Here is an 18,830-nt window from a genome sequence, read left to right as displayed (position 1 = left end):
CTGATGTTTCTAAAATATCAAAGGACAATATACAGTACTAAACACCTTTTGACTTGAAATGCTTTTTTATTGAAACAATGGCCAAATGATACTGCTCATAGCAAAATAAAGAACAATTTACTTAAATGTAATGCACTAAGCTGAGAATCAAATTGTGTCCAATTATTGTACATATTTGTAAAAGAAATATTTCCGCAAACATTTCTGTTTTGCTGAAACTTGTAATGCACAGATAGCAATAGGAAGCAAAAAAGAGAGAGAATGTATCGTTATGCTATTCTTCAGTGTCACAGGCTGACTTCTTGATAGTTTTTTCAGAAGCGTTGGAGCCCACAGACACCTTACATGTGTAGACTTGATCTTTGTCCCAGTCAGATGTCTCCATGTCCAGAGAACTGCTGATTTGGAAAGTGTTGTCTGGTTGCTGAACAGCAGTGCTGGTTGAGACTCCAGTGTTCACTGCGTTACCATTTACTGTCCAGCTAACCTCTGCAAAGCCCATAGACATGTTGCTGGCCACACACACCAGAGTGGCTTTGTTGGACTGAAGCTCATCTCTGGATGGAGGATAGATGGTCACCACTGGAGGAGGGAGGGTAGAGTCTGACAAAGATGGAAAGAAAACGTAACCCATTTCAACTTATTGGTCTTCTTCAGGCAGTGAAATGCAACGACTATCAAGTGAAAATAAGACTTTTCAGCAGCAAAAGTATGATTTCATTGTAAAGCCAATGAGATATGATTAATGTTAAAAAATACATAGAGCCCTATGTTGCACGGTGTCTTGTTCCTTATAACTAAACGTATTAGGCTTTATCTATTATTTTGAAAAACATTCAAAAATAGTGAAAATAGCTGATCTACAAGTTCAAAATGTGTCGCTGTACTATTTTAAAATGTTTTTCTAAATAATGAAAAATGCCTAATATGATTAGTCATAAGGCATAAAATGCCATCAAAAATAGTGTTACTAGTGCTAAGTAACGTCTCTGAAGGGAGAGTTTTTAATGTCAAAGCAAAACAAACTATAAAATAGCATAATTTCATACATGTTTTCCTCCACATCTGTTTAAACACTATAAAAAGTTACAATTTCATGAAAAGATGAAAACTATGGTGATACCATGTAACCAAATATTCTGCATTTGCATGTTAAAGTAACCAATACAAATATTTATATGTTTTAAATAATATTGTTAACTGAGAAAATATTTAAAATCTTAATTCAGATGTCATTCCAAGTTAAACCATTTTGATCAGTGTGTTTGTGTAGTACATAAACGTACAAAACACTAAACAATACTAAAATAGGACAAAATCTAAAACATCCAAAAGTTGTATCATCATATGAAAAAAAATATTCTATTCAAAAAAGCTAAAAGAAGCCCATATTTTAAGTAGATAACAGGGTACTTACCAGTCACAATCAGCTTGGTTCCTTGTCCGAATACCACAGTGATTCAGTTTGTGTACACGGCCGTACAAAAACCTCCTCACTCTCACTGCATAGAGGAACAGCACTGACACTTCCTATTCACACTGATCTGATGACCCTGCAACACTGTGACTTTTTAACATCATGTCTGTTTGTGGTCCACGTTTAAAATCCCACTTCATGCAGAATGTGTGTTGAATCCACAATATTCAAATCCACTGGATTCATCCTGGATGTTAACATGATAATCACAATTATGGTGGTGGTTAATCAGTTTGATGTTGATTGGATGGAGTCCCAAGATCCATGAGATTGACAGCCTCAGTGAATTTGTTGAATCACCGTGATAAACTTCATCAGCAGAATTATCTAATATCTGACAGTAATACACAGCAGAGTCTCCTGGCTCTTTCTGTTTCATAACTTACTGATCTGCATTTGGATTTACAGCTGAATCAAGTGGAGGAGAATCCTTCTCCAAAGAGAGTTGTGGAACCTACTGAGGAACAGCAGCAGGAACATGTTTCTATCAGCAGACATCATGTCCATCATATCGTCCATAGTTCCAGTCCATAATGACCTCTTGTCCTGTAGGAAGTGTGTGGACAGCAGGCTTCTGGTTCAACACTGTCACTCCTTCAACATCTATTAACATACACATAGAAAAACACATGAGACTAAAGGTTTCGGTTACACAAATACTACTATACTGAATGAGATGGACATGGATGGATGTTGCCATTGAACTATGAAATTAATAATATCCAGGAACACAATGTGTTGAGTTTCATAGGTTTGAGTTTTACATAGGCAAACGTTAAAATGACTTTAACTCGATCTGTCAGAACCCCAAAAAGCAGAAGTGCTTAGTGAGGAGGTTTTTGTCATGGTGTAAATCACTGTGTACGTTCTCATTAGCAGAATTGTCCCATGTGCTACAGTAATAAACTGCTGAGTCTGACTCCTCTACGTTATTAATAATCAAACGATAATCTGTATTAGTTTTGGCGTTAGATGTGAAACGGTCAGAAGAGAAACCAGACCCATATTGATCAGGGGAGCTGTGACTGTGGTAAAATCTTAAAACATACTGAGGTGCTCCTCCTGGAACCTGTTTATACCAGGAAACATAAGAATAATCTTTGGAGATATCACAGCCAAATTCTGCAGTCTGTTGTTCATTCACAGTCAGTACTGATGGAGTCTGCATAACTTGTTTGTGGCAACTGACATCTGTAAAAGTAAAAAACATGTTTCCATCAATGTTTCTTTTCTACTATAACTATTTCGTTTTAGATAATATATTTTAAAACATTTCAAAATTAATATAACATTTCCAATATTATATTCTATATATATATTTTCTAGAGTAACTCTTACATGTTAGAGCAGTGATGAGGGTGCAGATGATTCCCAGCATGTTGTCAGAATGTAAAGAGAATGACCTCACTTTCCAAGATAATGAGGCAAGTGTGAGAGTTTGAACTTATATGAACTTATAAGAGCTCCAGGTGGGAAGAAAGGGGTTGTTCTTTATCTCAACCAATCAGTCACAGAGTCACAGGTCAGTCTATCTATATACAGAATATCATTTATGAAATAAGATTATGTCATATCAATCCGGTGCTCAGAGTAAGATGTTGTCATTGTACCTTTCTGCAAACCATTGAATATTTATGTTTCTGGACAAAGAAAGAAGAACATATTACAGTAAATGCATTTTCATATTTCTAAATAGTGTACGTATATCAGACTTCTCTGTGACTTCCAGAAACAAACAATGGCAACGTTTTCTTTGGTGACCTAGATTAATCATATCAGACCTAGATTCATATGTTCAGGTAACAAAGTCATCATGTAGATGCTGGAAGAAAAGAGAAGATGAGAAGCAGTAAGTAGAGATATCACAGTAACTTAAGTCACTGATCATTTTATTTGATTAATATTCAAGTGTAAATAAACAGTATTTTGGCTTTTCAATTCAAGATTTAAAAAAATATATATTATGGTACAGATTGCCAAAGTTAAGTTAATTAAGAGGAAATTTGAATGGAATAGATGTATACGTTGATAAAGAGAAACTTTGCTTAACTGTAAATTACACTTAAAGGGGTAGTTCACCCCAAAAATTACTTATTTTCTATCAATTACCCATCCCATGAAGCTTTTTTTCATGAAGAGTTTCTTTTTTTTTTGCGGAGTCTCCAGTAGGAGTCTCAATTAACCTGCATTTGAGTCTCCTACAGTACCTAATCAAATTATTGGCTTAGGGGGTGTGTAATTGATAGAAGATAGCTCATTTTTTGGGTGAACTACTCCTTTAATATATTAAATAACGCCTCTCCTCGCCTTCCCACTTAACCCCCTACCCCTCTTCTTTTTCTCTCTCCCCACTCTTCTTTCTACGGAATTTAACGTTGCGATGGGAGTGTTGTACTAAAACGAATTTCACCCACTTTTTTACCTTGTAAACCTGTGATGTGACAATAAACCTGATTCTGATTCTGATTCTGATTCTCTCGTTGCCTAGTTGTATACATAAAATATACATTATCAACTCTAGACTGGTTTAAAAGACCAGGGAAAGAAAGGGATTATTAATATAGCATATCTGAATGAGATGGACATGGATGATGTTGTCATTGAACAATCTAATGTTTAATATTTTATACATTACAAAACACAATGTATTGAGTTCCATGTTTATTTTTTTAGATTAACATTTTATATTTCTAAATGAACCTAAAGGGAAGTGACAGAACGTAAACTTTATACAGACTCGATCTGATTGTCAGAACCCCAAAAAGCAGAAGTGTTTGGTGAGGAGGTTTTTGTCATGGTGTAAATCACTGTGATACTGCGTTGCTAGAATCCCACGTGTGACAGTAATAAACTGCTGAGTCTGACTCCTCCACATTGTTGATGATCAAACGATAATCAGATTTAGACTGATGATTAGATGTGAATTTAGGAGAGGAGAAACCAGAGGCGGGGCGGCCATAGCTGAGTGGTTAGTGATCCCGCCTAGGGAGCCAGAGGCCCTGGTTGCCGCAGGTACGATTCCCGGCCAGGACAGCATATGTGTCGATGAAATGAAATTTGTCCCTGAGCAAGACTCTTAACCCCTAATTGCTCACAGGTTCTCATTGGAAACAAGACCGAAAGGACTTTCATGAACGACCTGTTAAAAGGAATTATCCTATATTGTACAGAACTCCACCATCCATGGTACCAGCCCAACATGAACTGAGGAACTCCACCTGGAACCTGTTTATACCAGCGACCTGCATCGTTAATAACAGTCCCCAGGTTACAATCCATGGTGGTTGTCTCTCTTCTCCTCACTGTCACAACAGGAGGCTTCTGTGTCACCACAGTCACACCACTCACACCTGGGAAAGTACTGAGAGCAGAGAGTTAACCTCTTCATTTACATGGAGTTATAAATAAGGAGAGGAAGCCAGGCAGGTGCATCCTGCATGCATGGATAGGAAGAGAGGGGTGTGGGGGTGTGGTGATGCTTCACTGACTGAGAGTGTAAAGTCATGTGCGGTTCATGCTTGTTTTATCTGGTTTGTCTGATCACAAATATGTCCAGGTCATTCCAGAAATCTGTGAAAGTGTGAATTTTTCACAGTCACACTAATCCAATATTGCCTTCTGGTTTGCAGTTGCAACAATTGCAGTCTGTGAAGAACCAGAAACACAATTTCATGCATTGTATTTTTTTTTTTCCCAAAACACATACCACAAATTACAGTTGGTCTTCCAGGGGTCCTGGGTGGTAACATAGAAGTCCCAGCCAGTTCTCATCTTCACCCTCAATGTTGCAACTATTGTCAGAGATGGGCAGTATTTTAAATACATGTAGACAAAGACATATTTCACTTTTTTGTAATTTGTCATTTGTATTTGGCTGGGACCGAAAAAAATAGATGTAATTTGTATCAAGATACTTTCGGATCTTTTAAAAACATACGATATGTTATTATGTAATTTTATTCTCAAATTAACACTGTAAGATTTGTGTAACAAATCTTACACAGGTTTATACTGTGGAATAAATGTCACTTTTACTCCGCCTCTGATACTCAGAACAAATTCAACCACAAATGAGAGGCAGAGTGGGATGGGTCTTGAGACATACATCATTTCATGTCACCTTGCCTCAACTAGTGAATGAAGCCTCGTGGAAATGTCCTTATGCATTAAAGTTTTTTGCATTAAAGTTTACTTTTGTGATTACTACATTACTCCATAGCCCATAAATAGTCAGAAAAGCCTAATATTTGATTATTTGTGATGCTATGTGTCATTATGTACATTTTAAATGTAAGAAAAACTAAAAAGAAAAGTAAACAGTTCCAGGGGGGAGGGGGGGAGGGGCTATAGGTTATGACTTTTACAGGGGCCAGTTTAGAATTGCAGCCCCCTGAAGGTATTTTTTTTAGGACAGTTTTGGAAAATGAGTAGGGTTTTACACTCCTTCACTACTTTTGGTAAGGCATTCTACATTTTTGTTGCATAGCAGGAGAACGAATTCAACCCCTTCTGGGTTGGACGTGATCAGTGGAGCTGCCTCTGGTGTTGTGATTGTGGACTTCATTTACATTTTTTTAATATTTTGACCCAGGTACATGGGGTATCTTAATGTTGTGGTGTATCTTGTAGACTAGGCCCATTGCAAGTTGCTGTACTTTATCCTCAACCCTGAGCCATCCGACCCTGGGGTCAATATCCTGGTGTCAGTATTATGGTGTCAGTATCGTGATATCAGTATTGTGATGTCATTATCGTGGTGTCAGTATCTTGCTCAGTATCCTGGTGGCACTATCATGGTCCTGGTGTCAGTATCCTGGTGTCAGTAAGTATCATGGTCCTGGTGTCAGTATCTTGGTGTCAGCAGTTTCCTGGTCAGTATCCTGGTGTCAGTATCCCGGTGTCTGTATCCTTGTATCAGTTTCCTGGTCAGTATCCTGGTGTCAGTATCCTGGTCAGTATCCTAGTGTCAGTATCCTGGTCAGTATCCTAGTGTCAGTATCCTGGTGTCAGTTACCTGCACAATAGACCGTAAACTTCCTCTTACATTTCAGCTCAAGTGCTGTCACCTTCTGGCAGTGGTAGCCACCTGCACTCTTGTTGGAGGACACTAGTGTGAGCACCATTCTCCTTATCTTTAGAGTAGTTACTCAGCTGAACTTCTTCTGACTAACAAAAATCCCCTGCTGCTAGGGTGACGGCTCTAAATCAAGTCAGTTTTAGTTGTAGTAGTGCAGTGCGGTTTCATCAGCAAAGTTGGAGTAATGTAATAGACCTGTAGGCTATTACTAATAGCCTACAGGTCTAATAAGCTCCATAAGGAAAATGTTTTGTAACTTTAGATTATAACTGTGGCAGCCAGCAGAGGGCGTTGTTCAACAGAAAACAATGCATTCTCTATGTTCTCCACTATCAAACCACTACTCAATTGCTTTCAGTGATGTATTGTATGGTATTGGGGCCCTCTTACCTGTGTGTGTGTGTGTGTGTGTGTGTGTGTGTGTGTGTGTGTGTGTGTGTGTGTGTGTGTGTGTGTGTGTGTGTGTGTGTGTGTGTGTGTGTGTGTGTGCGCGTGCGTGCACACGCTGCGTGCGTGCGTGCTTGCGTGTGTGTGTGTGTGCGCGCGCGCGTGCGAGAGAGAGAGAGAGAGAGAGGGGGGTAGGGGGGAAGAGAGGATGAGAAAAGGAAAAAGAGAGAGGGACATATGAGGAACATATGTATGGGGTGTGCATGTACAAGAGACATAATGATAAGAATGAACATAATCTATTTACAATTAGCCTAATTTACTGTCCATTTGGGGGTTTTCTTTTTCTTTTTCCTTTTGACTGCAGGATGAGAGTGTGGCCCATTTGTCACACTCTGGGAGTGGAACTGAAGGAATCCAGCCAGTAATGTAGCCTCTAGACCTACATCCTTAGAAGAGAGTGAGTGGAGGAAGGATATAAGCCATATTGTACATTCCATACCATACGCCAGATAGTATGCAACAGCCACAGAAATAAAGGATGTCAGTGGGGAAATCAAAACTAAAGGAGCCAGAAAGGAGTTTTTACAGTTGTCAAAGTGGTCAACTGCAAAACAATGTGGTTTGAGCACTCTGGCTTGTTTCCATTGGGGTCCTGTGTGTTCAATTCATCAAAACATTTAGTGAGACAAGTATACAATACTATGCAAAAACATATAAACGAGTAGTAATCAAAAAGAGGTTGGGGGGCATTTCTTGGACTTTTTACAAGGGCCAGTACCGAATTGCAGACACCTGTAAGTGCTCTTTTAGAGCGGTTTTGAAGGAGATTAAGGATTGACACTTATGTATGACTGTTGGTAGGCATTCCACATTTTGGTGGCATAGCAGTAGAACGAATTTAATCCCTTGTTTGATACAAATCTGGGTTGAACGTGGAATGTACAATACATCATTATGGTTCGTGTACACTAAAGTTTCAGAAGGCAGAATAATGTACAGAGAAGAAGAGCGTTTGGTTCATAAAGAAAGATAACTACGTATAGCAGCAACATCTGGTATAGCTCTGGACCAGAGCTAAACAGCTGGCATCTTTTATTTCACTGTAAGTTTTGTAACAGATGCGTCAAAATGAGCCATATGGCTCATTTTGACGCAAATGTTGAGACTACAACATTTGCCATTTTAATAATGCATGGATGTCCATCGAGCCAGCCTCAGCCAGGAGATATCGATGAAATGAGAATAGTTTTGTTTCACCATTTTAATTCACACGTGTTAAGTGACAGGTATAAATCTGTGCAACACACCCCCTTCCTCCTCCCTCCTCCCCCCTCCTCTCTCTCTCTCTCTCTCTCTCTCTCTCTCTGTCTATGTGTCTCTCTCTCTCTCTCTCTCTCTCTCTCTCTCTCTCTCTCTCTCTCTCTCTCTCTCTCTCTCTCTCTCTCTCTCTCTCTCTCCTTCCCTCTCTCCCTCCCCCTTCTCCTCCTCGGCGTTGGAATTAAAGGACAGATTCCAGCAGGATACCTTCACAAGATGTCGCTTTCTTTGTGTTTTGGCACCAGTGTCTAAAGGCAAACACACAACGCAGGCAGATTTAGTCACGGTGTTGGTATTAAACGAAAAGGAGTCCAAAATATCTCTGCATGTTACTGTTACGTTGCTTAAATGAGAAGAAGACAGTGCTGGTGTCGAAAGGAGGAATGCATCTGGAACGTTGCCAAATGCTTGGTGCAGTCGATTTAGGAAGGAAAACGCTGTAAAGGTACAGTCCGTTTCACCGTGAAACCCAAGTGCTCGTTTATGTCGAAATACAGCCAGCGCGTCAGTGAGTGAACCAGGATAACCGTTGCGTTGTCAAACAAGTCAATTAATGGGGTCTAATAATAATAATAATAACACCAAAGCGAAATGGAAACGCATGTCAGCAGCAGCAGCATCAGTCAGAATCCGCTTTAGCTGAGCATGGAGGTGAATTCTGGGACCCAAGGTGTGATGGAAGAATAAAATGCTGCGTAGACCTACAACAAGGGTACAGTCATTATAAATGTACCCACAGAAGATATCCCTTTTTTTCTTCTCTTGACCTTTTTTTTTTGTACTGGGGGGCTATCGTTGCTGTATTCTGCTGCACCCCTTCATCTCTGACACACAACCAAGAGGATGGTCTTCACCCTACATGTGATGGTCATGTCTTCAGCATTTTTCAATCCCAGTTTTGCCTTCAGCTCCCACTTTGACACAGGTAAGAAAGCCAATGACATTGATGATACATGATGTACTGTACTGTGTGTACATGGAGGCCAGCAGCATTATTGCTGTGTAGGCCAGTGGTTTTCAACCCTTTTCATATCGAGGTCCATTATTTATTCGGCATCTGAGCCACGGATTTCACCATTTGATGAGATTTAGCCTCTCAGACCCAAGACTTAGACAATATTTTATTGTCGTTGGATAGGATTTTGTCCACAATTCCATGCTGTATTTATGTGGTACCACATAGGAGAGATAACAGGCAAAGCGTTGATCAAATATTCTTTAATTAAGTAATGCAGAGGTTTAACAATAATTTAACTCTTGAGAGCGTAAAATGAAACCAACCATTTGGTTACCAACTCTCCATCATTTTACACTGAAGAGTTAAAGATCTATAAGGGTCCATTTGGTTACCAACTCTCCATCATTTAACTGGGGACCACCTGGAACCCCCCTCAAGGACCAATGGTGGTCCCTGGACCACTGGTTGAGAACCACTAATGTAGGCCTACCACCATCACCCTGTGTGTGTCTTCTTCAGCCTTTGCCTGTCATCCTGGTGATTTGTGTCATGATTAATTAGGTGTGAGCTGCCGTGCAGCTGTTGACATCAGTCCTGTGCCCTAATTTTAAAAAGTTGTGGACAAAAACCCTCTAATACCACCTTACATCACCACAATGTCAACGGCCATTTTAAAGCATCAGCTTCTGGTTTGCAGATATAATTCAAGCCATCAGTCTATGTATTGCAGCATATGGGGACAACACCAGGGTAAAGATTTGTGCCTGCACTGGATCTGCATTAGTCCAGCAGCACGTACACCCCTGCTGCAGCTGTGTATGAGTGTGTGTGTGTGTGTGTGTGTGTGTGTGTGTGTGTGTGTGTGTGTGTGTGTGTGTGTGTGTGTGTGTGTGTGTGTGTGTGTGTGTGTGTGTGTGTGTGTGTGTATACGCACGCGTGTGTGTGTAATATGCATGCATAAGGGTGTGAATGAGTGTGCAGGTGTGTTGTCTGCTGTATGTTTGGGCATAATGCACAGATGCTGGGATGTGCAGATTATGACCACAACCCTGCTGAAGGAAGCACCCTCCTTTCTCTCTGGTTCTTTAAGCTGACAGCTGTGTTATCTGTAGTCATTTATCATATTCAGAGTCAGACTTGGTGTAAGTGTACCCAGTGCAGAGCCATCATCACATGGTGGACCGGAGAACCCAGTGCTGCTGCAATACCGTGGGGCCAATAGCGGAGTTACAAGGGACTGCTGTGTGGACAGCCTTTGTAAAGGGCTTGAATTGGAACAAAATGAATAACTGGGTCTAAGTGCAAGAAAGGACTGAGAGTGTCCCTGCACTGTGCTGCTGAGCATACAAATGATACAGTCATTCTAGCTCAATCTGCTCTCTCCACACACTCTGGGGGCTTGAGGGCCTTCTCTTTAAGAACCATTTTTGTTTTTTTGCCCATTTCACATAATCTTAACGACATTTAACAATATTATACTGAAGTGCAGCTCCATAGAAGATACGAATTGAAAAAGATCAGGTAGGTGATAGTATGATTAGGGTGCATTTGCTGGTTCAGAAGTGATGTCAATGACAAAGTATAATGCCCCTTTTAGATGTAAAAAAGTGCAAAGACTGAGGACATTGATAAGATAGCCTATCATATGACAGCAGTATTTTGCATCTAAGGTTTCTTGCTTTGACAAAGCATTGTATTATCTTAACAGGTGCTTCTAAGCACTGGTGGTGTTGGGCCTTAATCTTCTCTCTGTGAAGTCATCCATGTCTATTACCGTCTTTAACGATGTATATTTGAGTCAGTTTCTCTTAATTTTTACTGGGAAGTTTAGAGAGACAGAACTGCACCATGGATTTTGTGATTATGTGAGCAACACACTATTCAGCCTGCTTCCTGTATACACCATTAATGATGATGATATTTATGTTGGAAGAAATATGCATATTTTTGGCAATTGCCAAAGAAGTTCAGTGCAAGCAGATGAATAAAATGTAACCTCAGCATAGCAATTGAATTGTATATAACTTGAAGTAATAAAATGGGCTTGATACCAGCTAAATTATGGGAGAAGAGCCCATTTCACTTTGGCCCTACTGGGCCTCTTCTAAAATCAATTGTATTCCACTTTGTTTTAGAAACCCTCAATGGAATGTGGATATTTTTTCTCAGTGAAAGTTTAAGGACAGAGGGTCAGATGTGAACTGGCAAATGTTACAATATCATTAACTTGTGTGTAGAGTGGTAGTTGATATCCTGCTCATGACGACACATCATATGGGGTGCATTCTGAAATACACTCTGAAAGCGGTGGAGCGCACCCGGGGTGCTCTCTGTTCCTCTGGAAATTCAGAGCGCTGCTCTCTGGGAGCACCCAGAGCACACACTGCTACTAATGAAATGCCGGGTTGTGCAAGCGTCTGTACAATGGCAGAGGAATGTGTTACAAAATGAAATGGTTGCATCTTGTTTATTACTCTAGTCTAGTCAGTATTCAACACGCATCCACGTGTAACAAAACCGGTAAAAATCATGTTTATACATGGGATGAATTAACGTTCATTTGAATGAAGTTTAAAACATGAAAATGGCAATGTTAGTTAATGAGCATCTACTCTGTCTGTAAATTATCTGAGCCAGCTGGTGATGAGAGAATCTATGTTACCTAGGCAATGGAAGGGTGTGATGAGGAGCTTTTTGTGTTGTTGGAGTACTGTTCAAGTCTACATTTGCAGAATTTGTACTCTGTTGGGGTTCAGTGTCTTGGTCAAGGACACTTCAACACTAAGCCAGGAGGAGCCAGGGTCCAGGGATCGAACTGGAAACATTCCCAAATGGCCACTCTACCCTCTGAGCCACTGCCACCAGCCAATCACTCCCATGGCCTGTGCCATCCTCTCATAGAGACAGCAGACATTATTTTTTAGTTGCCTTTTTTGATGCGACGCACTGTGAGCTTGTAAATCGGCTATGTTCGGTGCGTGACATGTCCAGCGAGGCATAGGCAATACTGACTGTTTTCTTTAGTGTACTTGATTACATATTGTAATTGATTTAATAAAACCCAGAACCCCCCGGCCTCCGAAAGAAATTTAATACAAATTTAAAATGCGAGAGGTCTGAACCTAACCGTGGATTTGGAGAATCATTACACTGTCTTTTACCATATGACTGACACCTCAGCTCCGACAGCAGATACTGTAAAGATAAGCAATGCTCTACTAATTCAGTGTGCTGAAATGATTGAATTTGTGTGGTCACATTCTTTTTGGATACGTTTTCATAAGATAGCTATACAGTTCTCTGTGCGTCCTTAGCTGCTTTGTGGTGTAAATATATTGACAATACAGTATGTGTCACCATACCATTGACTGTCAGCAATTAGTGTTAATTGGATTGCCAATAGGGTGAAGCTGATGATATGACCTTTTTTAATCCAGTAGTGCATGTGCAATGTAATGTATGCAACACACCTTATAGTTTATACAGTACCCCAAATGCAAGTTTTTGCACACATAACATGGGGTAGGTGTAGCTTAGTGAGTAGAGAGGCTGTCTGGTAATCAGAAGGTCACCGCTTCGCCTGGCCCATGTCTACGTGATAAAGTGTTCCTGAGCACACTTACCTCACAGGTCCCCCCCCCCCACACACACACACACACACACACACACACACACACACACACACACACACACACACACACACACACACACACACACACTGGAAGAACGTGTACTGTAAACACAATTAATGTGTGATGAGGAGCTTATTTGATCAAATTCAGACAGGGGCGTTTAAACTTGGGCAACACTCGAGTCCTCCTCCCATCCTCCACATCTGTTACTTCTGCCCCAGGCTACAAACACACACACACACACACACACACACACACACGCACACGCACACACGCACACATGCACACACAAAATTGGTCTGTGGGAAGGAGGAGAATTACATAAGCCCTTAGGGGGAGCAAAAGAGGCTGTGGCAGCATAGTACACAATCCTGCCTATGCTGGCATTCACGTGCCGTGGCATTGGCCAGAGCCTCATGTAAAGTCACCTGTGTGTGGGATCCAGATTTCAGCACCACGGACAGAGACCGCAGACAACAACTTGAGTACCTGCTTGGCTTACGGCTTCAGAACTATGGAGAGCTCTTATGCCAGGGGATTGGGAGGTGTGAGCACTTGGGGCATTGTTGTGAGAAAATGTGGAATGTCCTTCCCTGAAGTTATTTCACTCTTTTGTGTGTGTGTGTGTGTGTGTGTGTGTGTGTGTGTGTGTGTGTGTGTGTGTGTGTGTGTGTGTGTGTGTGTGTGTGTGTGTGTGTGTGTGTGTGTGTGTGTGTGTGTGTGTGTGTGTGTGTGTGTGTGTGTGTGTCAAACTTGATGTGGCACCATGATACTGTTTTCCAGTAGTCTGTCCTGGTGAGAAAGTGTCGCGTGTCGCGAATGACACAGACTCGCAAGTATAGTAGGCTTAACCACTGAAACCCTAGGGTCCCTATACTGAGCATGTCTTAATATGAAATGAAAATAGCAGATCTACAAGCTCACAACGTGTCATGTTGTGACGTGTTGTGAGCCTATAGATCACCATTTTATTATTTGGTGTAGAGGGGAAAAAAGTAGGGTGCCAAGGATAGAGCCCGGGTTTACCCCGGTTACCCTGTTGGCACAGTTACAAGAAAAATAACGCATGCATGCGCGCACACGCACACACACACACACGCACATGCACAGGAATACAGACATGGCACATGTCAACAATGTGCTGTGAAGTTCACATTCTGTATGCGGGGAAAAAAAGTCTCTCACACATGGACTCGCCTGCAGAGCGGTGCTCTCAGAATTCCTATGACCATGTTGGTAAGACAACCGCTGCTGACTATTCCATTATTCATCTCTCCATGTATAACAGCAAGCACTTCTGTTACATAAGTCTGACTCTGGGGCAGCTGAAATGGGAATGGAGTGGGTTTACCCAGTCAGGGGGAAACATTCGACATATCCCTTCTGTACTCTCTATATGGGGACGTGTGCCTTTTTAGCGTACTCTTTGACTGCACGTTGAGAGTGTGGGCATGTGTGCCCATGTATTATTAGGTGAGCTCAATCTGTATTTAGGCTATCTCAAGACTTTGGTGCCATCTCTTTATTTATTTTTAAAGACTGCATGGCATTTATAGAACACATTGTTCTGTGGCAGTGACGCAAAAGCCTTTAGGTTTGTGTCACAAAAGGTGTGTCTATGTATTATAGACACCCTCACCCCTTGGTCACATTAGATTTTGATATTCTGCAGGTAAAATAACACCTCAGTTGCTTGACTATTGAGTGCATGTGAAAATGTATGAAAGCATTCAGCCATCACTGTGCAATTCAGACCAGATACCACTTTCCCAGGGATTCCTTGTGGCCTTCATGCAAGACCACACACACACACACACACACACACACACACACACACACACACACACACACACACACACACACACACACACACACACACACACACACACACACACACACACACAGAGGAGGTGTCCCACCTCCAGTCTTGTAACTATTATGTTGTGCGATGCAGAATGTATACCATTACCTTTTGTGTATAAATGTACAAATGTCTCATTTTAACACTTTTTAAATCACAAACTAGCAATTCTGATGTAACTAAGCTGCAAAAAAAGAGCATTTTACATGCGTGGATTACATAGATTATCAAGAAGTCTCTTGACTATTCTGTGCATTCACGCAGGAGCGATACAATTAAATATTAAGTTGATGTGATGGGAGGTACATGGTCCTGATATGTCAGGAGTCGCAATCTTTTCCTATTCGCCCGTTTGCCAGAGAAGCTTGCAGCTTACATTGGGAAAGCAAAAATACACGGGTAAGACATTCTCACACAGTTTTGATTTAACCGCATCAGGTGGTCTAGAGCAGTGGTTCCCAGACCTTTTTGCACGAGACCCAAAAGAGAAATTAGATGTTTGCCCGGGACCCAAACTAGTGAAAATAGCTAATCTACAAGCTCACAACGCGCCTTGATGCCTTGTAGATCTGCTATTTAGATTTTTAAAATGTATTCATGAATTTGAATTTGTTTTTAATTCATGAAAAAGTGAGAATATGAAATTATAAATAAAAACAAAATGTAGGAAACCAAAAATATAAGGGGATATTTACTTGCGACCAATAAAAATGTGTCCGCGACCTAAACTTGGGTCCGGACCCACTGTTTGGGAAGCAGTGGTCTAGAGGAGTAAAGTTGAGTCTTTTTTAAAGTACATTTTCTCAACCTGAACTCCTCCGTTCAATGATCTGTAGGTTAGCTGTCATTGCCTGGAATTAATTGAAAGGGTAGCCAACCATGCCAGCGGCGGCGATGCAGGGAAACGACGGCAGACTTGAGTCAGTGTTCCCTTCCTCTGCTCCCAGCCTTCCCTCACTCCGGACGCAGAGAGAAGGAGATGACAGCCCTGTAATCTGGATCCATACATACCGGTCTCTTGGGCTTCCACTCCCAGTTAATGACGGTTATCATGTCTCTCTCCAGGCCCTGGCATCCTTTTGCCATAATATCCGCACTCAGCCATAGAAAGCACGGCTGGATGGATGGATGGATGGAGAGGATGGAAATGGTGGGTGGTGGTGGGAGTTCAACACCCTGTTCTTATTCTCTTCTCTCTCTGCCCCCTCTGCATTCACCAGAGAATGCAGAACACAATAGCATAGCATAGTAACATAACACATTGTGCACACGTTCTAGCGGTGCAACAGTTATTCAAACTAATCAATTTGATTATAAAAGAATATCGATTTGAATTAATAATAGATTTTTGGGGGGATGATCAAAAATAGTGAAAATAGCAGATCTACAAGCTCCCAATGCATTGTGAGCTTGTAGATCGGATATTATCGCTATCTTTGCATGACACCGTTGTACGACGGAGTATAAAACAGGGCTTAACTGGTTAATTTAGTTGATTAGTTGATTCATTGATATAAATAAATGTGCTTCAAGATGATTTGATTAATACAAAAAGTAATTGATAGGATAATTGCTTAAAAAAATAAAGAATGTATAGTTGCAGCCCTAATGCGTGTGTGCTTGCTTGCGGGCATTTGTGTGCGCGCGTGTGTGTGTGTGTGTGTGTGTGTGTACATGTTTGAGGAAGGCTTCTGTGCTTCCTCCTCCAAGTAATGTGCATTGCCACCATGATTGGCTGTTGCTCGTCTTTTCTCTTGTCCATTCCCATTTCTTAATTTGTCTCTCTGCGAAACCATGGGCTTTCCTCCCCGCCTGGCCTCTAACAGAGAGCGGCTGTCAAAAGGCATTCCTCTCTCCAGGGAGGCCTGGCTGCATCCGAGCCTAGAGGAGTTCTCCTTCAACAAAGCAGCACCAGGTCTATGAAAACAAGCCCAAAAGAAGCGACTATAGGTCACATGAGCACTATAAACCTGTGTAGATCGGCTATTTGAAAATAGCCGATCTACAACGCGATGCGACGGGTTGCGGGCTTGTAGATCAGCTATTTTCTAAAAAATCTGGAAATAAAATCCGGAATATTTGGGCGATTTTTGGAACATTCTAACAACACAAACCTGCTACGGGGCTCCCTGGCACAAAACATTTCCTGATGGGGGTTAGGGACAATTGCATGTTAATTTGGGGGTCCATGACATGAAAACATTTGACCACTGGGTTTGAAAACTTTGGAAGCAAGCCCAAATAAACAACTACACTTTAGAAACAAGCCCAAAAGCAACCTTACAGAAAAAGTAGCCCAAAGTTGCTTATAATAAGCGGACATGGCAACACTGAGCAGTACTCTCTCACACACTTTTACTAGAGCTGGGCATTTGTGTGTGTGTGTGTGTGTGTGTGTGTGTGTGTGTGTGTGTGTGTGTGTGTGTGTGTGTGTGTGTGTGTGTGTGTGTGTGTGTGTGTGTGTGTGTGTGTGTGTGTGTGTGTGTGTGTGTGTGTGTGTGTGTGTGTGTGTGCGCGTGTGTGTTCATTGATCAGCCATCCATAACGTTGCTGTAGCAAGAAAATTAACTTATCTTTCCTGTGCCAGAATCATTTTATAAACAGGTGAAAGAGCGCATGGTTTGTACATGTATATAGTATCTAAATGGATTCATTTGTGTAGAATAATTCTCAGTTGACCCCAGTAATTGCAAGCATAACTGAGAATTATCAAAGCCCCACTGACATCCTTTTCTTTCCCTGGACCTAATGCTTCTTTGATGGGGTTTGTATATGGAATTTGTGGATATAGTGACTTCCAGCTGTCCATCCTTTGCACGGACCTGGACGACATGAATGACTGAACAATATCGTTTTTAGCAAACTCACTTGGTCTCTGGACATGGGCCCAGTCTGTAGTCCAATCATCCATGGGAGAGTTTACTGGTCAGTTACATAACGGACGTCCCTGGTTATTTCTAAGAATGCGTCCCTCCCCTTCCCCCACTGCCAGCTCTCTTTCTCTCTCACACTCACTGTCTTTCTCAAGGGGATTTCATTGCTGTGGTGTTTAGTTTGGCACCGTTCCCACCCTGCAGAACTGTCGGCACCTGGTCGCTGGGTCAAAAAGGGGAAGTTGTGTGTGTGTGTGTGTGTGTGTGTGTGTGTGTGCTATATCCCTCTGCATGGCCAAGTGGGGGTTGGTTTATTACAAGCAACTTTATCCACATTGAACTTCGCATCCATTTTTTGTGTGTGTCATTATACAGTGAACATTTTGAAACTTTTTCAAATGTTAAAAAATAGCAAAAATAGCAGAACCACAAGCTCACAACGCATCACGTGTCGTAAGCTTGTAGATGTACTTATTTTGCTATTCGTTGTTCTATGAAGAATATAAGGCTTTTAGCAAATGCCAGCCAGGCCCGTAAGAATGAAGACACAACGACATTTAGAAAGAGAGAGAGAGTGATGATGGATGAGAGAGGCCATCTCAGAGTCTTGTAGTGTTAATGAACACTATTGTTGGAAACTATAGACCCACAATGCAATGGGGAAGACCTATTCACAACTGGAAAAAGGTAAATTAAGCCTAATCGACTCTTTGGGAGTGCCGCCTCAAAGAATAACGATAAAAAGACAAAAATAAACAGTCCAATAATCATTTTCAAGTTTTCGCTATAGGCTAAGTTGTAGCTCGATAATGTATGGCTGCAGAATGACCCATGTAATTTCCTGGTAGCGCAAAACAGTACATACATTTCTTTCATATGAACTGCCTAAATATGTGTACTATCAATATTAGTAAATTGTATACTGTATAGTGTCAGTATATAGTATGGAATTCAGACTCTGACAGGCTTTATAAAGTTATGTTTGTGTGCATGTATTTGTGCATGGCCGTATGTTAAAGTTTTGTCCATGCCGTTGGTTAGTATCCCTGTACTGGAGTTATTGTAATAGGCTTCAATTTAACCAAGTTACAAACTTGGCCAGTTACAGAACTGCTGACTTCTTCCAAAGAACTCTGCAGTCCTGACCTGGATAGCAGCCGCCTCAAACTACTTAATCTATCTCTTTCTCTCTCTCTCTCTCTCTCTCTGATTAGACACTCCTCCCCCATCTCCTCCGTTTGCCTT

The 18,830-nt window shown here is 41.3% G+C and overlaps 2 protein-coding genes across 2 annotated transcripts in view; one reads left to right on the top strand and one right to left on the bottom strand.

Annotated features, from left to right (window-relative positions):
• Window positions 1-50: 50 nt before the first annotated feature.
• On the bottom strand, window positions 51-2,890 carry LOC311055388 (immunoglobulin lambda-1 light chain-like). The gene is made up of 4 exons (XM_084071571.1): window positions 2,816-2,890; window positions 2,343-2,668; window positions 1,418-1,451; window positions 51-603 (listed from the first exon to the last, which is right to left on the bottom strand). The coding sequence occupies exons 1-4, from the start codon at window positions 2,853-2,855 to the stop codon at window positions 275-277; spliced, it is 729 nt and encodes a 242-aa protein (XP_083927697.1). The 5' UTR covers window positions 2,856-2,890; the 3' UTR covers window positions 51-274.
• A 6,211-nt stretch (window positions 2,891-9,101) lies between these two features.
• The window catches only part of aatka (apoptosis-associated tyrosine kinase a), a 44,840-nt gene continuing 35,111 nt past the window's right edge, over window positions 9,102-18,830 (top strand). The window contains exon 1 of the mRNA XM_084072868.1: window positions 9,102-9,186. Within this exon, the coding sequence (XP_083928994.1) occupies window positions 9,105-9,186 (82 nt within the window). The 5' untranslated portion in view covers window positions 9,102-9,104. The remainder of the gene's footprint in view (window positions 9,187-18,830) is intronic.

This window comes from Gymnoscopelus microlampas (assembly GCF_963454915.1).
Source record: "Gymnoscopelus microlampas genome assembly, chromosome: 11".
Taxonomy (NCBI): Eukaryota; Metazoa; Chordata; class Actinopteri; order Myctophiformes; family Myctophidae; genus Gymnoscopelus; species Gymnoscopelus microlampas.
This window is presented reverse-complemented; position numbering and strand designations above follow the sequence as displayed.

Excerpts from the sequence above, each read along its gene's own strand:
- LOC311055388 (XM_084071571.1), bottom strand. The coding sequence starts at position 2,855 with ATGCTGGGAATCATCTGCACCCTCATCACTGCTCTAACAT. Across the intron at positions 1,452-2,342 it reads ACAATTCTGCTAATGAGAAC|GTATTCGGACAAGGAACCAA; the intron begins GTACACAGTGAT and ends TGAATCACTGTG. Across the intron at positions 604-1,417 it reads AACCAAGCTGATTGTGACTG|ACTCTACCCTCCCTCCTCCA; the intron begins GTAAGTACCCTG and ends CATCTTTGTCAG.